The sequence below is a fragment of the Mustela nivalis genome (genome assembly GCF_964662115.1).
Source record: "Mustela nivalis genome assembly, chromosome: 6".
Lineage (NCBI taxonomy): Eukaryota > Metazoa > Chordata > Mammalia > Carnivora > Mustelidae > Mustela > Mustela nivalis.
Window position 1 is genome coordinate 39,904,572 of NC_139025.1, and position 20,867 is coordinate 39,925,438.

The 20,867-nt window shown below is 33.9% G+C and overlaps 1 protein-coding gene across 3 annotated transcripts in view; it reads right to left on the reverse strand.

Moving 5' to 3' along the window:
* Positions 1–3,525: 3,525 nt before the first annotated feature.
* PPM1A (protein phosphatase, Mg2+/Mn2+ dependent 1A) overlaps positions 3,526–20,867 on the reverse strand; it is a 40,323-nt gene continuing 22,981 nt past the window's right edge. For all 3 annotated transcript variants that reach the window (XM_082736515.1, XM_082736516.1, XM_082736517.1), the window contains 5 exons: positions 13,379–14,232; positions 11,042–11,159; positions 6,863–6,971; positions 5,395–5,452; positions 3,526–4,412 (listed from right to left, as the gene is read on the reverse strand). In XM_082736515.1, the coding sequence (XP_082592641.1) occupies positions 4,383–4,412; positions 5,395–5,452; positions 6,863–6,971; positions 11,042–11,159; positions 13,379–14,232 (1,169 nt within the window). In that variant the 3' untranslated portion in view covers positions 3,526–4,382. The remainder of the gene's footprint in view (positions 4,413–5,394; positions 5,453–6,862; positions 6,972–11,041; positions 11,160–13,378; positions 14,233–20,867) is intronic.

The window sequence follows — 20,867 nt, forward strand, 5'->3', positions numbered from 1 at the left end:
GAACTAAATGGCTCTCTTCACTTCTGTATGACATTCTGATTATCAATAATAACACTTGAGACTTATTATTCTGACCAACAAAATAATACAGTAATTTAGTCCCAACATTTAGAAAATGTATTCTTAAATATTTCAAGCATATTCTAAAGTAATGTATAACTTAAAATACAATCCAAAACTCATGGCACATTATCGAAAGAAATAAAGTAAAATTAGGCTTCTAAAGTTTCAAACTATAAAAAAGTCATCCTATGACTAAAAGAAAAACTAATAAGACTCAATTACACTCAATTACAAAATGGTCATCTCACCAGCAATATCTGCAAGCAAAAGTATGAAACTCTTTAAGGTTCCTTCAAAGAAAAGCCTTAAAAGAGGAACATTTATGTACTGAAATATTTACATATTTTCTACTATGAAAGCCTAACATAATACTGTACAAATAACAAAACATCATAGGCTTTCACCTCTAATTCAACTTTATGAATTAAAAGTATACACCATGAAATTCAAAATGAAAAAAAGAAATCCTGTAACCAATTTTGTCAGTTCTTTCAGAAATCACACACTGAATTCCCGTATGAATTTGTCCAATAAAGATGGGCAGTGAAATTATTTATAAAAACTAAAACACACAGTAATCATTTGACCAAAACTAGTTATTAACACTGGCAGTGTTTTTAAAAAAAATTTTTTCTTAAATAAGATAAATTTAGCTATATATATATATATATTTTTTTTTTTTTCCTTTTTTTCTTTTGAATGCCTTAAACTCAAAATCCACCAGTATTTCCCGGGTTGGAGAATTCTAAGAACTCCATGACCTATTTCTCTGACTGCTGTCAGCAGGAGGAGTAAAGGCCGTTTGTTGAAGGTAGTCAAGCATAATGAATAGAATTGAGCCTCCTCCATCCAATTTTATTACTATGCTAACCAAAATTTTCTTCTGAATGAGATTTCTAACTTTGAGGAAAATAAACGGAAGAGTTTTCAAGTGAATAATGGAAGTACAAATGAGCTGGTTAGGGCAGAGGCCCGCCTTATTCAGGAAACTTATCTGGCAGAGAGTAGTAGGAGGGCTGTAGCTATTTTTTTTGGATGTGTGATTCAGTTACAACATTAACATACATTAGATTATAAATTGTACTCAAATGTAAACTCCTTGAGGGCAAGGACCTCTTCATGTCTTTATAGTTCCAAGATACTTGGCCTAGAACAATGTTTTACAGATAACTCTCAATACATCTTGTGGAAAAGATGGATTAGCGGAACCAATATGTGGCCAAATGGATGGTCACTAAAAGTGTTGGTATAATTCAGATTATTTGAATTACGTACTTGATTTAGTCTTTAATCCAAATTTCTTAATGTGGTTAAAAAAAAATAAATGGCTGGAGCAGTACACTAATTGCATAGTACTCTAGAAGCAAGCATTATTAATAAAAAATGTTTGAAATACTTCTAAAGCTAAATTAAGAAAAATACCACTTGGATTTTTTGAAAGTTAATGCTAATATTGAGAACTGCTTCTGTTATCTGTAAAAGTATATTCCTGAAGAAAGTGGAAATTAAGAGAGTTTACTTTGCTAAAACAATAAGAGATTAGTAAAATTTTTTAATATTAGGGTAACAAGAGTCTACACAAAATGAATTTCCCATTAAAAGCAGCAAATTGAGTTCATCCTATGAAAACACTTAAACAAAAGTACATTTTGAACGGTATATTATCATACAAGAACTTTCACCCTCCAAAGGAAATAACATAAAACGGATCAAAAACTTTTTGAGGCATTGCCCTGAGATGCTAGTTAGCACACAAAAGGGGGTTGGGAGGGCAAGAACTTAAGTGGTACAAAAATGAAGTGCACAACAGAGGTGCAAAAGTGCCTTTTGAAAGTGTGGTTGGTTCCCACCCCCCACCCTTACCCCCAGGAATCAAGAACACATACAGTCTGCAATTATAATGTACACTTCCTTTTTTACAATGAAAAATTATATATAGTATGGCAATGCTAACTCATGTGGAAAAGATTTAGTCTTCTCAGAGAACACTTCATAGTTTTCTCTCACTTCCAAGCTTCAGTTCAGTACTATTAATTTTAACAAGGAATATCTTAACCTCCTATTTAAAAATTCCCAAATAAAAAAACAACTCTAAATATGCTGTTATGTTTTGAAATATAGCTTTCCATCACATATTTTAATACTCGTGACTTATAATTTTGCATCTCAAAAGCTAATTCATGGTTTTGAAATTTCTAGAACTAAAAAACTCAGTCTACTTTAAGTCCTAAGGAGCTGGCTACTTACACTAGAAATTTAGTTGTCAGCGCTAGTAGGTCTAGGAATCACTCTCCACCAGCAGAAGCACTGCGATCCGCTGACACCACATGGAGGTGGCCTCCCAAGCCATAACAGAACATCTCATACTTCGCACTCTACCACAGATTTAGACACTGAGCATTTATTTGTAAGTTTGGAAATGGTTCTATAATTCCAACTGTTACGAATTTCTAAAGATAAATAGTATGTGTTTTTCTTCATTCATGCTGGATTGAGTTATAAATTAAATACAATTAAATACATTGAATCGCCTCACAAATAAGAGGGATAATGGAAAGGTTTTGCTGGTATGTAACTACTTAAATCTGAGACACTTCACATTACCTTGCCCACTACTCCCCTAACTTTATATTAGTTTTAAGGCTATATATACAAATATGTATATTTCCAAGTTAGGGAAAAAAACAAATATAACAAAATTGATTATACTACTTTTTATACACAGTTTCGATTTTGTGTTCAATGTTGTACTGTAATCTTACATGTTAATAGTTTTCTAGTGGGGAATCTGCCTACTGAATGATTAAATTACACAGTAATAAATACAATATCCAACCTAGACAGACAAAAATACAGAAGGGCACAAAACAGTAGTCTTTTCTGTGTGACAGATTTAAAAACTTACTTTCACATGCTTAATCAGAGGAATTTAAGCCTAAATTAAATTAGGTTATTTTTATATCTACAATTCTTTAAGCTTTGAAAGTTATTTTTAAAGGCCAACAGCTAAATATTAGCAACATGCTACATTTCAAATCACAAATACATCTTAACTACTTGGATTCTAAAGACATGGGCCAGTTAAGAATCACAGGCAAACACACACACACACACACACACACACACACATATCCCTACACACACCCCCACTACAGAGTGTTAGATTGTCAAGCTCTGACAATTATTTTAATTAAACAGTAGGCAAATTCAAGCTGATCCACATCTTAATGAAAAATAAGCAGCCAGAAAGAAATCCATTAAAAAAACACATTAAGAAACAACCACAGACTTAAATCTCGTAGTCTTTGTAACGGAAGGGAAACAGTTCCATCCGTGCCTTGAGTAACAGTATTTCCTGATTAAAAGAGACTAACATCTTTCCCCATGAGAAACTTCTCATCTACAATGGCATGGTGTTTTAAAAGGGCGGGGTAGAGGAGGAATTACACATACATGATTACATTTCTTGTTTGTTAAATCAAGCTTTATTGATAAAATGGAATTCAGAATACCTTACCAGGAACAGCAGCAGGCCCAGCCAATCATGAGAGCAAAAACGTGGCAGTCTCCGGTTAGGTGTAGGAAGCTGCTGCTTATCAATTAGTAATTCAACGTAAGGACTTTTAAAAGAGGTGCAAAGAATCAAGGCATTTTAGCCCCAAGATTGATACTCTTATGAATATACTGTATTACCTGCAATACTCCTGGCAACAAGGTGAGAACCTAAAAGACAGTTAAATGAAGGGACCAGCTTATCAACAGTGCCAACCCCACTGCCAAGACAGTTTTCGGTTAACTCCCTGGATGTTCGGCTTTGTAGGATTTTGGAATTCTTCTCCATAATCGTGTGCACATTTGAGCATCTAGCTGACATGGCTGCTGCTCTCCCTGTCCCGACCCCAAGTCCAAACACAACATGACTTAAAAGGACTATGTATCTGTTGCATCACACAACAAGCCAAACATTTTTTGCAACTTTGATAGTGATTTAAAGCAGTTCATAATTAAATATGAGCATTTTGTACAAGGACAATTATACTTTACAAAAAACAAAATCATACAACAAAAATTGCTGGAGTCTGATTTACAACATGAATTATGGTTTGAAATCACGTTTACATAAGTCTCAAATTTACAAAAAAAAAAAAAAATCAGTCCTGGGCTAGCTGTTGTACTGCTGAGTTCTCTGGTGTGATCCATTCTCACCCACGTCATACGTCCTTCTTTAAAGTTGAGGATGGATGCTTCAAAGGTTCAAGGAAGTTGAGCTGTACTCTCCTTTGGAGGTGAAGGTAAACTCCATGGCTAAATGAGCAGTTTTACCACATGTCATCAGTTGATGTAGAGTCCTTCATAAAAGGAAACAGAGCAGAACAAGGAACTACATTAAAGCTGAAAGGTGCCAAAATACATTACTTTCCGGATAATGCAGAAAGGTAAACTTTTGTAAAGTTCACATTTAGACTGCACGTGCTTTTTAAAGTGTGTGTGTGCTTGTGTATGAAATATCAGTATTCAATCTGCTCAAAAAACTGTTAGCCCTTTGTTTTGTTTTGGAATAAAATATTTTAAATACAATTTTACCATGAGGTTGACCAAATGTATTTCTAAACCAGTATAATTACTAAAAAAAAAAAATTATTTTCTTCAATTAAAACCCAATTTACCTCCAGAACACTACTTTATAAACTTTTACTACATAAGAGATTAAGGCTTCAAGTAATATGAGATTTGAGGAGGTGTCATAATGCAATTTCTATCTCAGAGCTGTGCCCAAATGATGGTAAGTTAGCACTGTTCTGTAAACACCACACTACAACTGCATTCTAACCTGGAAATTTAACTTGAGAATAGGACATTCTAATGTCTTTTTATAGTAGAATTCTCTACTTCAGCATTTAAATGAAGTATGTGTTTCAGGGTTCTGAAAGTATTTCCAAACATAAAAACTACGAAGTGGAGCTGAGCATTCTGAAGTTCCATTGCAGCTGTTTATAAAACTCAGAATAATTCAAGATTCTGAGCAGAGGTATCATTTCCACCTTCAAAAAAAATCACTTAGTGGAGGCAAACCTTCTGAAGCTGATTGCTCATAGAGGCTTTAAGAAACAAGAAGAATTCAAAGGACTTTCTTCTTTTCTGAGAGAGGTGGCCACTCACCATGATTATGTCCCTAGTCACTAGAACTGTGGTGCAGCCAGAGCTCAGAGCAATCGATCAGGGGTGTGTAAGAGAATGGGTACAGTGAACAGCTCTGCAGAAACAGGTAGGAAGGATATGCATTTAGAGTGGAAGGAAAGGGAAAGCAGACGCAGCCAAAATGTTACTTACAGTGTCATCATTTTTGTAAGGATTCAGTCTATTGTAAACGGCTTCAATTACATTCCGCCTAAATTTAAAAAAAAATGCAGAAAGTTAATTCTTTAGAACACAGAACTTTAATAATTCAAAGTTAGGTGCTCATTAAAATGTCAAAGATAATCTTAGAATTATTTTAATTCTGTTTCTTACTGTCAATAGGTATCCTCACCTTATTATATATAATAAATTATTATAAGATATTTGAGACCCAGTGTTAAACTAGAGGTGAATTTACTCTAAAATATAACATTCTACCAGCCAAATTAACAGAAGACTAAAAGTCATGGTTTAAAAAAAAAAAAAAATCAGTCTATATATGGTCTACTTCATTTGAACTGGCTTATGTGGTTATGAGTCAGCAATGATGATGCAGTTTTAAGATCTAATACTAATCTATATTCTTTTTAAGAACTGAACGTTAGTTTTGAAGTAGAAGTTTATTTCAACAACTGTTGTGATAAAATAATTTAGATAAATTTTACATTTAAATTTGTTTTTTTGTAATGTCCCCTTTAAAAAACTCTATTAAAGCTAAAATGTCAAATATGACATTTCCCTGCCAAATCTAGGACATTCTGAATAACATTTTATTAAAACAATCTGTAGTGTTATTTGTAAGTTATAGCCTCCCCTACTTCCAAAATAGATTTAAAGCAATTTCATAGACAGTCATTTCACAGGTCATACTGATGAAAAGATTTCTAAGAAATAAAACCTTCAAACAGGAATTTTAACAATTACTAGAGAAATGATTATAAACAACATAGTAGGGAACCATTATATGGATATCAGAGGTAAAAATGTTTGAATTGTAAATTTTTTTTTTGAATTATAAAATTTCTTAAAGTCTCCACTTTGGTTTATAAAGATGTAAAGCTTAATATCTGACAAAAATTAGTCCAGTTCTAAGAACTGAAATGCACACATAAGAAGGCAAAAAATACATCCTCCTATCTTCCCTCATAACAAAATCCAACCAACCAGGAATCAACAACCAAAAACACTGGGAAAATCAGAGATGTAGAAAAATGGCCTAGATGGAGGAAGAGAAAGAGGCTCATCCCTGGGGTACTCAAATTTGACTGACAAAATCAAATTAAAATAGTAGCAATAAAAACAACAATCAGAATTTTGTAGTACTGCATCATTTAGCTTCAAAAATTGTTTCACTGTGTTAATTTATTATCCTATAACCCAAGCCTTCGCTAAAGACAGTCTTTAGTATAATGAGTTACACATAATGACATTCTGACACCTATTCTAAATGTGCATCATGTATCATTAATAGTGAAAACACTGAACCACAGGCTAAACATTTTGAAGACATTAAACATTTTGAAAACATCAGAAATTAGGATAAGTACACATCTGATCAATGAACACCTTACATTTTTATGTACTGAGATAAATTATTAAGAGTACTCAGAATGTAACTTACTTGCTTGCCAATTCACCCCCTGGTGGGAGGCTGGGGATGTTCTCACTTGCTAATGTGCGCATCACATGGACTAAGTCAGGGACGCCTTCCCCCTGCTTCTTTATGATTTCTGGGGATCAGAAGTACTTTTTTTGTAAGTGTTGTCCAAATTTAATTAAAAAAAAAAAAACTGAAACAAAGATAACTTAGGTTTTTAAAGATGGCATTTACCACATCTGAGATTTTCTAAGCTGGTATTAGGGAAAAAAAATCAAGTTGACCTTTGAAAATTTATGACAAAGGGATGCAAAAAAATGATACAACAAATGAGATGCTTTCCAGAATAACTTCAAAGAATGAAAATAAACAGGATAAAAATGTGAAAAAAATTTCATGTTAAAATCAATGTATTACATGATCAAGGATATGGGTATACAAATGAGAATATTCTTAAAATGCCAAACTAGTTACTTTTGAGGAGGTCAACTCCTCTCTTTAGACTAGAAAGAAACATGTTTCATGAATTTTGCACAAATTTAAAAAAAAATAACCAATTTCAAAATTTGAATGAAAAAAAAAACTCCTTTAAGTATAAAGGAATTTTTTGATTATATACTAACCAAATCATTTTTACGTATGTTTATATTCGCAAAGTGATACTTAAGTAGCATGTGCAGGTTAGGTTATATAACTGAATACCACTCACAGCTTAATTTTTGTCTGAAATATCTTTAGCAGTAAATAGATACATTACACTTAAAATTAATTTCAAAACATCCAGTTATTAAATGGGGATAGTGATATGATCTGCAGTGTTGCCACAGAGATGCATACTGTCATTCATACCACAGAACACCAACAATTATGTACAACCAACTTAAAGAATTCTCAAACTGTCAAGTATAAGAAGTTTTTACTTGGAGTTTTAGCATATTTCCTCTAAATGCAAGATCATAACAAAGGTATTTGTAATTTAAAAGTTCAAGTTTTGCTCAATTATCTGTTTTTAAGTGTTTATACTAAGAAATTCTCTTTGTCATCATTAGGGCAAGAAAACTATCATTCTAGTTCTCAAATTGTAAATACCTTTGAAAATTACAATGCATATAAAGATCTTCCATCCTTCGATCAAGTCTCAAAATATCAATTCCTCATTAAAGCCACATATTAAAAGACAGACACTGCTACCCATATTTCTTTAAATGGCTCAAATTGTCCTTTTGGAATTAAGGCCAAATTTTACCATGATTTTTTTTTTTTGGTATTTTTAAAAAAAAAAACAGTCTTAAATCGAACAAAAAGCAAGGATCTCAGATTTGGTTTGCCAAGTTCCTTTATTGTATAATCTTTAACATCTAGTATTCTACATGGTTCTAATGCTGGATATCTGCTGTACAAAAATAAAGGGTTTTGATGTTTACCTAAGCTGCACAATTTCACAATCTAAAGCTGTAATACACTTAACATACAGTCTCTGCTAAGCCAATACAATTATTGGATAGATAACTAAATACAACAGAAATGAACACTGATGAAAAATTTAATCAATGAGAGTATCAGGTCTAAAAAACATTACCTTGATTCATCTATATTTGATGTATCTTACATCTCCTTTATTAAAATATATATTAGGGTATTTTAATTGTGAAGAAAATTACAGGAAGACAAACTCTTTAAAAAAATTAATGTAAGGCTTTAAAAACAGTATTTTCTATTCCACATGGGACAACACATTTAAACTGTCTTACCATTAACACTACACTAGCATTGCTTCTTCTGCTTTTAAAAAGGAAAACAAGATGAATTTAATGAAATATTTCTTTAACTGCTCTTGGACTGTACATTAATTAGAACTGCAAAAAGACTGAATGCTTTTACTGAAGAATATATGTATAGAAGATCTGTTTCCCATACTCACATATAAACACATTCTGCTCTTCCCTACTCCCCTCCACACAGCATCTGTGGGATCCTATCAGTTATCTCCAAATTAGCAACTTTAAAGCTTGGGTAGTCAACAGAAAAGATTTTAAAAGTATATATGTACAGGTACAATCTTAAACTGGCTTAGATGGACCACAACCTTAAGAGATGTAGTTTAAATTATGAGCCGAGTCTTTTTAATCGCAACCCTAGAGAGTCAAGTATTTTGAAGGGCACAGGTAATAGGAGAGCTAAAAAGGCAAACTCTTTTCTGTGGCACGGACAAAGAAGCCAGAAGTATTCAAAGCAAATAAAAGGAGGTTTAGTAGATCACAGCAATTTTGAAGCCAAGTATTTAAACAAATAAAGAAAAAAAGAAAGAAATGTTCAGTGCCTGTTCTGGAAGCTGAATGTAGTGTTTTTTATGTAGAACAACTTTTGCAATGTAAATAGTTACATTCTATGTTTTAAAATATAGTAGGAATTTTAATTAACATAGTATTTATTTTCTAGTTGCAGTCTTATCAAACCTACCTCAATAAAGAATATGAAATTTGATTTGTGACATAATAATCTCAGACTGAATGATACAAGTATAATATTTCAACATATCAAAAATATTGAGATTGATGTAAACTCTGTTCAGGTAGCAATTCTTCCTTGATAAAAAGCAATATAAAGCTTAATATTGTAACATAAAGTTATGTATCTAAAGCAATTATTTAGAACTGCACCAAAAACTTAGAGAGTGTACACTAAAGAGAAAAGCTGTAATTCATTTCTAAAATGTGATCCTGCTTCATAGTAAATAAAACTAAATTACTTCTTCATTAAATCAGTAAGAAAACATATACCCAAGTTACTTTTTTTTTAACCCAAGTTACTTTAAAGTGCCAATAAACCACATACCAATTTATCCCAATACATATTCTTACTGTTTCATTTTTCTACTAGCCAGCAGTCTGAACCAATGTGATATGACTTGGTAGCATTCTAAGTATTTTACTGTATTATAAATAAGTAACATATCAAAATGATTTTTTTTAAATATAAAAATTCCAAGAGCCTTGGGTAATAGTGAGAAAACAAACTTAGTGAATAGTATGTCCAATGAGTGAAATACTAACAGTTCACACACATACTAGATATATCACTATCAAGTGGGGGAGAGCAATAAAAACAAAATAGCAGCTCTAGATAGTACCGAAAGTCAAAACCAATCATGGTTCTAATAGCAGACTGATTATAATTGATATCAAACAGTAAAATGGGAGAAAACAAAATTAAAGTGCATATTAATTTTAATAATGCAGGCACAGCAGGATATAATAGTGTGTAGGTCAATGCTTACATGCTATTAGATCTTTAACGTGCAAATTCATGACATTAGGAGCCCAAAATGCATTTTAATGCTATCATAGGCATGTCAAGCTTTTCTGCTTAAAAAAAACTGCATAATCTATAAGTTTACTGCATATATGCAGCCAAATGGAATTCTCTGGGGAGACTTAGCATTTAAAGCAGTAGCTTCGTAAAAGGTCATCTGTATTTTTTCAAATATTTAAAGGCATTACACTTGAGAGTTACAAACATCTTTCTAGTTGTCTCAAAGTAATTTGCAGAATTATGACAAATATATTCCTGAAATTCCCAACTTATTTCTTGCTTTAATTCAGCATTTGTATTTCTGCCAAGTAGAAACCTATTGTATCTTCTATTTAGGTCTATGTTGTCTTGGTGAGGAAGTTTATGGCTTAGTCAAGAAGCCTTGAATACAGTTTTAAACAAACTTTTAAAAGCTGTGGCACATGGAAGTTCCTAATAACCAGGCTGTAATCTTCAAGTTATTAAAAAAAATCCTAAAGACCTTAAATTCATACACATAGCTTTACACAGAAAGATGGTATTCAGATTATCACCATCATAAATAAACTGTTTATAATTAAATAAACCACAAATCAGACTTTCCTGGCATAAAACTACACATGCCAGTGAATCCATCAAGAATTTTAAAGCATACAAACACTTTTTAGCCTTTTTAAACAAAAGTATCCTGAACAGAATGTACAGGGTCACACTAGTTCTTATTTCTACTATAACTGTAATAGGACAATCAAAAACATCTGAACAGTTACTACAGAAATGCCCTTTCCCACTTTTGTACACTAAACACTAGATGTCAAAGGCATGTAAAGACCTAAAAGCTAAAATACTAAAGTTTGATTGTGTTGAGGTTTTTCTTTAATAAAGCTACTTATTTTTTGTTAAATGATCCACCTTCTACTCTGCTTTCCAGGTACTTGTCCAATTCTGCCTCCTTCTTCACTGCTTCTGGTGATACTTTGGGTGCATTTGGAAAACAGATCAATATCACACTCATGTTGTCTCGACTTCCCTGGGAAGAAAAAAGTTGGAGAAATATTACGCTTTCTTCTTGTTCTTTAAAGCCCTGAAAACTTTTACAGCCATGACAATTTTAATTATACTTGTTCTAGTAATGACACATATATATACATATACTAGGAGGAAAAAATATGCATATGTGGAGAGGCAACCCCCCCCCCAAACACATACAGTGTATATGGTATACAGAATAACCAACACTCCAAAAGATAGGAGAAGCACTACAAGTTAACCTCCATTGTAACAATCATTTTATTTTTAAATGCTATAAAACAAAAATACTACCAAACATTTACTGGTTGCCTACTTAATTAATTTGAAGATACCTAACACAAATACACACACACACACACACACACACACACACACTCTCTCTCTCTCTCACTCAATCAACAAAACATAAAATTCCAGAGGATTTGACCTATAGTTACATGTATACTCAACAAATTTATATTTAAAATAAATTTGGAAGCCAATTAATTTGCTTCATAATAAATATAAATACGGGATTAGTAGTAAAACTAAATATATATAATTTAAAAACCAGTTTTTTAACTTTCATAATTTAAAAAAATGGCTTAACTTTTAGGAAGTACATTCATTTTCAAAGACACCTATTCAAAATGCTGTAATTAAAATACTTGAATCAATGTTAGCCTCCTCATATTCCCCTCCCTATTAGGAATTAGAGTTAACTTTTACATATTATGTATTTGATTCCTCAATATGGGAAAACTGACCTTATACTTTAAGTTTAAGCAAACCATACGAAAGAATTTAATATCAAAAAGAATCTTGGGGAAAAACAGTATAAAATGTGGCAAGTGATAGGGTACTGAATAATTTTTTAAAATGGAGAATGCAGACAAGATAAAGTATTAGCTGAGTCAAAACTGACTAGTGTCTGAACATGACAATTCTCTCCAAGAAAAGAGCTTTTAATCTAGCCAACAACTATTTAGTTCTCAAGAGCTACACAATAAGGCCAATAAATAGATACTACTTTTATGCACACTAAAAGGGACAAAGAGCACAGGTACCACTATTCAGCTCTCCTCAAATTCAGCAATCAACAGTTTGCACTATCAAGTCATTGCTCTATTGGTTTTTTTAAACCTATGTGCTGGATGTTACATAAACTTGATTTGTTACATAAACCTGATTTCTAAGTATGATCAGATTTTTAATTAAGATTTTAAGTAGAGCTGGCAGTATGCTTATAACACTACAAAGAACAGTAAGATGACTTTCTATTTCTGCACGCTGAGAGAAAATCAAATATGCAGTCTCAGAAGAGTTTTACAAAATCAACATTTGTTAGAGGAAAAGAAAGAAAATCAAAGAACAAGTTAATGAACAGTATGGACAAAAAATTTAATTTCTCAGTAGTCCTATGAATTAGCTACTGTCAGCTCCATTCAACAGCTGCGAGAGGTCAAACAATTTGTCAGAGACTGTGGAGTACAAAAGAGACAGAGGTAAGCCTGACTCAAGGCCTGCCTCTTCAGTCTGCTTCCTCTTGCTTCAACTTCCACATCTGTAAGATAAAGGGGCTGAGCTGGCTCATCTACGTACATGACCCCTTTGATCATCCCAACAACCCCATGAGACAGCGGATAACATCTCTTACCTTTTTTACAATTACAGAAACTGATTTTCCAGACAGCTTAAATAGCTTACCTGAAGTCATACTCATTCTCATACCAAGTTCTTCTGACTCCACGTTCAAGGCTATTTTTATTACATCAAACCAAGTGATCACTAAATTCTCTTTGTTGCTGCTACAGATTGATTAGACTATAGTCTCAAAGTACTTCCATGAATGTATGGCGACATCATGTGATAAAAATAAAATATTAGAATTCTAAAATACTTTTCATTTATTAGACACAAAGGCCTAACCCTCCCCATGCCTTGCCTTTTAAGACATGCACTCTGATATAATCTTTCTGCCTTTGATAATCTCCCACAATATTAAAAAGCTGAGGTAGTCATGGTTACTAAAAGACCATTTAGATTATAATTCTTGCATATTGTGTAATTTCTTTCTAAAAAGAAGTCCCTAAATTTTCATAATTGGTAAAGAGTATCCTACAATTTTGTGCCAACAATTTATGTCTGAGAACTACAGTTTCTATAATGATTAAATACTAGAGTAATAGTTAAGATAACATAAAACCATTTTTATCTCTTAAAAAAAAGTCTAACTACCTTATACAAACAGGTGTCGACTACTTCATTGCAAACTTTCTCAAGGTCATCAGTGACTTCAAGTCTGGATCTTACAAAATCACAGAGCTCTTCATTTCCCATAACATCCCAAATACCATCACATGCAAGGATAATGAACTGATCATCTTCTTCAGATCTTTCAATATCATGGACTTCAGGCTCTGGTGAGACAAGCTGTTCTGTAGGACCTTTTCCGTGGACACATTTGTAATCAAAGTCCCCGAGGGCCCTCGATACAGCCAGAGAGCCATTCACACGCTGAATCATGACAGAACCACCTGCATTCTGAATTCGTTCTTTTTCCAGCGGATTACTTGGTTTGTGATCTTGTGTGAAGAAGTGAACTTTCCTGTTTCTACAAAGTAAACCTCTCGAGTCTCCACAGTTAATGAAATAAGTATGTTGAGGAGAAATTAAGACACCCACAGCTGTTGACCCACTTCTATCTGCACCATGTTTCTTCTCTGACATAACTCTCATGTGTTCATCAATCTCCAGAAAACCTGTTCTGATTCCATTCTTTACATTTTCCACAGAAGGTGCTCCTGCAGACCCTTTAAAATCCTGGTTATTGGTGATGTGATCTAACAAATGCTCACAGCAGTATTTGGCAACCTGAGAACCAGCATGCCCATCATACACAGCAAAGAATGACCATGTTTCAAGTCCACTTGGCAAACCGATCACAGCCGTATGTGCATCCTCCATTTCAACTCGCCAACCTTGCATGCTGCTTAGCCCATACCGTAACCCATTACCCTGCCCCTGGGCGTTATGTTTTTCCATCTTTGGCTTGTCTAAAAATGCTCCCATTATGTCTTGATATTCTAGGTCTGCAAAAGAAGAGAAACAGGAAAGTTAATAACTATCTTATAGACAAAATACAGATCCAACAATATTTTTAAGAGTGAAGAAGATACAAAGAAAGCTTTAAATAAGAAGTCACAACTCTTATGAGCAGACACTCCTTATGTTGCTGACTTGGAACCTAGAGATTAGTAAGGAAGAACTGGAAAAGAGGCTGATCAGGCACAGGTTAGAATGAACAACAGGCAGAGAGAACTAAAGCATCAGAATAAATTTGCTGACCTGACACTCCCCCACCAGGCACAACCACTTGAGGCAGAAAGGAGACTGGCAGTGGTCATCAGCTTACATGAACTAGGCCAAGTGTTTCAAGATGCAAGGAGTATGTGAATCTCTCAGGGAATCTCAGACCTAAATTATATGTGTATGTTAATCCAGAAAAAGCCCAATGAATTCATAACATATCAAAAGCCTACTAATTCAAACATCTTGGTTGAACATTTAGGATTTTCCAGTTTTATTCTGAACTACCTAGAGTTTTATTGCTACTACATGAACCCTCTTAAAAAGTAAAAAATGACCTACTCAATGATCCAAATTTGCACACTCATTCCTTTAAGCCTTTGCTCATGTCAGTCCCCTTAACTGGAATCCCCTGTCCCTCCTCCTTACTTACAGAAAAATGTATAACCATCCTTTAAAGTCTAGTTCAAATTCTACGTTCTCCACAGGTTTTCTTTTTCTCTGACAAAGCCATTAAGTTATTAAATTATCACAAGGAGTACAACCTCAATTATCAAGTTGCAAAGCAATTATACATAAATACAAGTGCTTATTACATATAACAAAACCAGCCTATTGTAATCTACTGATGCCCTATTACTTTAGCAGTTATAACATGTATATTTATTATTAGTATATGCTATGACCATTTGGTATTACAGTAAAGGAGACTAGAGGGCCTAGAAACAGCCATGTGGACAAGGATTAGCTAATGTAATCCTTTCCCAATAATCAAAAGCTAAAAACTCTGGTCTGAAATGGGCCCACACAACACAGGGGGACAGTTGGTTAGAACTTAGGTTGACCTTTACTTGAGCAACAGACTAGGAATGTAGAGACGTGGGGTACAAATCATCAAATAAGTCACAACTGAACTCAAACCAAACTGAAAGAAGGTAGAATTAAATTTAATGAAGGTAAAGTGGGAAGGCAAAATAGGGCTTAGGTAACAGTACCTAGGTAAATCAGGATGCAGTTATGAGACGAAAGGATTGATGATGCTAGTGAGGCTAAGCTTTGAGAAGAAGCTGGGACAGAAACGGTTAAGAAAAACCCCTTAGGAAGGTCACAGTGTCCCAGTAGCCTTTCCCCCCCTTCTTCTCCTACCAGGGCCAAACCTATATACAGGAGATAAGTCTGGCTGATGTGATAAAACAATCTCACAATATAACAATATCACAACAATGTGATGTGATAAAACAATCTCCTGCCGAGTACTCCTCTGTCCCCTATTACAATTCCACTAATGAAGGTAAATAAGAAAAACTAGTCATCATTTACTCCTTATGGCAGTATTCATCAGATTACCAGATACCAAGTTGATATACATTATTATGACAAGAGTGCTTTGACTGGACAAAGGAATAACATAATGATAACTTAATAGCAGACAATGTTTAATAAGTCTAAATCATTCATTCTGAACAACTCTCTAAAGTGAGTAATAATATCTTCAATTTGTAGATGAATCTCACTGAGACTTAAGAATGGCCAAAGTAACTCAACTGAAAAATTTAGAGGAATCAAGACTCTAATTCAAGCCTCTCTGAATCTAATGCACCATTTACTGCTAAGGCAATGGTTTTGATCATGGATATACAAAAGGATTATTTATGGACTTTTTGAAAAATTACATTAACAAATCAGAATTTCCAGGGTAGGGTTGGAACCAAGGCACCTGCATATCTGTAAAAAAGATTAGATGAGATGCCTAGATAAGTACATCTAGATGGCTATATGATGACTGAGCCATTGTGAAGTTAAGTCATCTGCTGAAGGTCAACAGCAATTTGCCTCATCTCTGTACCTCAATTCCTTCAGCTAGGCTAAAGGGGAAGAAGAGAGATAGAGTTAAGATGCTTGATAATGTAGCATTCCTTGTCTGTACAATGAACATATTTATACTTACCTCTGAATGTTGCTTCAAGATTTAAATGAGGTAGGCAAAAATAAGGTATTCTGCGAACTATTTAATTATTACTACATTCCTACATATATAGTTACATTAGATTCTGGTATTACCTAAGAGGGAATTTACTTTCTTTTGAAGAAAAGCTCAGTAGCTATTTTACAGATGTACATATAAAACTACCAAGTAAGTAATTATTTGAAGACAGGGTAAAATTTCTAAAAGCAAAACCCAAACTTGTGAAAAATATATATTAGAGATGTGAAAATGTAACATACCAAGCCAGCCATCTGATAAAATTTTAGGTCCAGCCCACAGCAAATATAAAAATATGCATCAAGGACAAATTAGTAATTTAGTGGTTGGACTTTCACATAGTGAAAATAGACAATTCAGAAATCTTACCTCCTGGGATTCTGAGTAATTTGTAGAATCCTAGTGAAGCAGCCAACAATAGCTACATAAATATAGCAGATGGTTATGTAAATATAATACCAGAAATTACTTACTTATAAATACTATGTTTACATAGTCATCTTCCAGAAGTGGACTATTAATTATGTAGTCAAATTATTAAATTGGCATCTATCTATAAATAGTAAATCCCAAGGGGTTTAATTTGCCCAAGAAAGCTTAATCTAGTTTCTGAGAGGAATTCTAGTTCTTGCATTGTCTAAAATCTCCTCTGAGCACATGCTGGATGGATCTCACCACAACACTAGCTTATCAGTTGATCTGAACTTTTCTCAAAACAAAATACTATGACAATCACAAGACTGAACTCTTTGATATAACCAGAAACTTTGGTGAACACTTTTGTCTCTGAAAACCAAACTAACTCCTAAATTGAAAAATTCTAAGGCTGGGTCAGGAAGTCATTCATTAAAATTCAGCCATTGGCTTTTATTAAGCAAAATTGATCTCATAATCATAGCAGAAAATCTTAAACCTGTTATTTGGTTTAATCTGCTTATAAATCCCCCCAATAAAAGATCTATATATTCAACAAATTAGCCCAGAAATAAGAGTTACTCAAGTAACAGTTTGAGCAGTCTCCTAGTAAAAAAAAAAAAAAAAGAGGAATAAAACCACGTAAGGCTTTTTTCTGTTTACCTATGGGGACACAAGCTAATATAGAACTCCTCCAGGGTCCACAAACAAAGGACAAAATAAGACATGTAAACAAAGTGGAGAAATTATATTTTAAAGATTAGGGAGAATTGTGGGGGACTATATACAAGAGAGACTAGGAACTCCTTGGGAAAGAGGGGGAAAATGGAATAATACACAACAGTGTACACAATATGGCAAATTCAAGTCATGTGCCGTGGGATGTGAGATGTAAACTCTCCACTGCTACCAAATATTCAGCATATTCTACACGTCCCACTAATGCTTACATGTGAATAGACTTTGTCAAACATGAAGACAAACGTTCACCTGACCTCTAAAATGCACATTTACTGAACGATAGGATTTATAAGTCTTTTTTTTTTTTAAGATTTGTTTGATATAGAGAGTGAGCTAGCAAGAGAGACAGCTAGCAAGAGAGCACAAGCAGAGGGAGAAGCAGGCTCTCTGCCGAGCAAGGAGCCCCATGTGGGCTGGAGTCCTGGGATCACGTCCTGAGCTGAAGGCTGACTGAGCCACCCAGGTGCCCCCTGAATGATAGGATTTAACAAAGATACTGCACAGCTGGGGTTCAGTGAAGAAACACAGACCCCTTGTGGCTGAATCTCTGCAAAGGATAAGTTAGAATACACAAACTACTTTGGACTTCCCAAGCTTTAAGACATAGTAATTCATAAATTATATTTTGTAAGGCAGCCACATCATAGTTATTTATGGTAATGACAAATAAGTGCATCGACAAAACTTTATACCAATTTCAGAAAGGAAAAAGGCTAATCTTTGGGTAATTTTTCTCTCATTTGAGTCTGGAATTTCTCATTGACCTTTATTTTTTTTAAAAATGATTATACAGGGGAACCTGGGTTGCGCAATTGGTGAAGCATCTGACTTGATTTCAGCTCAGGTCATGATCTCAGGGTCCTGACATTGAGCCCTGCACTTAAGATGCTCTCTCTCCCTCTTCCCTTGCCATCCTCTCTCTCTTTAAAAAAAAAAAAAAAAAAAAAAAAAAAAGATTACACATATTTATATTTACAAATTTAATTTTTGATTAACTTGTAAAACACATCAGAGCCAAAATGTAGAAATGGTCTAAATCTATTTTACAAATGAGAAAGCACACATTTGCTGAAGGTCACAAAGCTGGTTCTACAGTAAAAGCTGAGAATAGGAACCTATGTTTCTGGAACTTTACTGCATTCTATAAATCCTGTCCTGTGTACTTACTTGCAAATGAAGTTAACAGGAATCTAAAAACAGGCTTTTTAAAGGCCACACATAAGTAGGGAAGACTGTCACAGAACAATGCTGAAACTCCCTTAAGTGCCATTTTTTCCTCTGCCTACTCTAACTTCTTTTCTAAATTTCTATACTGCCAAAGATAAAGGATGAAAAAGAAGGAAAGGTAAAGAGAAAAGGGAAAAAAGCAATAAATCTAAACTTTGTTTTTTTGTCTGGGTCTGAGGAAAAACCAGAGTGCACAATTTCTTGCAAAGCTAATCTCAAATACTCAAGGGCTAAATAAAATGTAATAATGAGCAAAGAAAACTAAGAGGATATATTTTTAAAGGTTCAGAAAATATGGGGGAGAAGGGGACACACACCTCAGTATTCATTACCTCCACACTAGAAACAACCCATTAAGATACACTCAATGAATGAAACTACAGGCTGTCAACTTTAAATAACTAACTAAATAAATAAAGGCACTCTAAAAGTAGTACATGGAAATGAAAAAACAATTATTGAACTAAAAATTATAACAGAGAGAATGAATAGCCTACTGGATACCATGGGGGGGGATCAAACCAATAAATGCGATCACCTCAAGGAATTCTTTTAGAACTCAGGTCTTTCTTCATCTTGTTAATTCAACATAAAAACCCACCCACATCTGTATCCATCCTATCGCCATACCTTTTTGTTATAAAAGAGGACTCTCTGTGCTCTCACTTAACATAAATCCCTCTACTAGAGCTTTGAGGCACATGCTTCAAGAAATCTTATACTACTTAACATGTCTTCTCTGGAACTTTACACTTTTATCCTCTTCTTCTTTATATTTAACCTCTCCTTTTCAATTGGAGTACAATTTTTAAAGACACTCAGATGTTAACCATTACTAATTAAGTCTTTATGTAACTCCTTCTCTTGTAGCTACCCTTCTGGTTTTCCCTTCCCTTTGGAGTCAAACTTCTTAAACACACATGTTTATGCTCTACACTGCTGCATGGCCATTCCACCAAAATAAGCTCCTCCAAGTTGCTTAATCCACTGGACTTTTTAGTCCTCGTTTCATTGCTTACAACAGCATTTGACATTCACTCTTCCAAATTCCCACTGGCTTTTCAAGACGCTACACACTCTCAGCTTTCCTCCTGCCCCTGGCTTTTCCGTCCTTGTTCCCTTTGCAGGCCCATCTCCATCTTCCAGCCATTAAACACCGACATTCAAGGCTTAGACCTAAGCCCTTTTCTCACTTTATGTTAGCTTCCAAACTACTATTCATGTGTATGGAGGAAAGGGAACTAGATGGTATTTTAAAATACACAAGGACTAAGTATACACTCATAATTTTTTAATAAGAAATCCGCCGAGCAAACATTTACTCACTGTGTTTTAAAACTAAGTTCATCTCTACGACTTGTCATTTGTTTAACTCTTAAATAACCTGCTTCTTAAAAATAATCTAAAAAACAAAATCCCATATATAAAGTAAAAAGAAGTTGGGAAATTGCCCACTTATCCAATTTAATACTACGAAGACATCCCCTTTATGTGTATAAATACAAATACCTTTCGTAAGATTAAACTAAAAAGTTAGAGATGTATCCAATATATGACTTTGGACAAATCCTTTAACTTTTAACTCTCGAGATTCCTTGATAAACAAACAAGAATGATTAGCCACTTTCAGAACAATTACCTTGTTCTGAGAAATGCACAAGCAAGAAGCCTAAAGTTCTAAGAGTAACTAGGTAAATGGCATCAGTAAATAATACTTCAGTCTAAAATCATGTTGATGAATTCCACTTAAAAATACTATTCTTAATACCAAGATAAAAATTACGAGATAAAATTATTTTACAACAGAAGAGTCAACTTGGAGAGAATGAAAAAAAGAAAAAACCAGCTACCAACTAGGACCACAAGCTGATAGCCTGAATTTGATCTTTACATACATTTTTAGCCTCTGCCCCTGAACAGGGGCATTCTTCAGTGCCCCTACTACTCCTTACGGACCACATGGCATCTGAGTTGGCATCATTTGATAAAGAGGACAATGCATACAATCCATGAGGATTTACTCTAATCTGATTTTTAATGAAGTGGCCATCT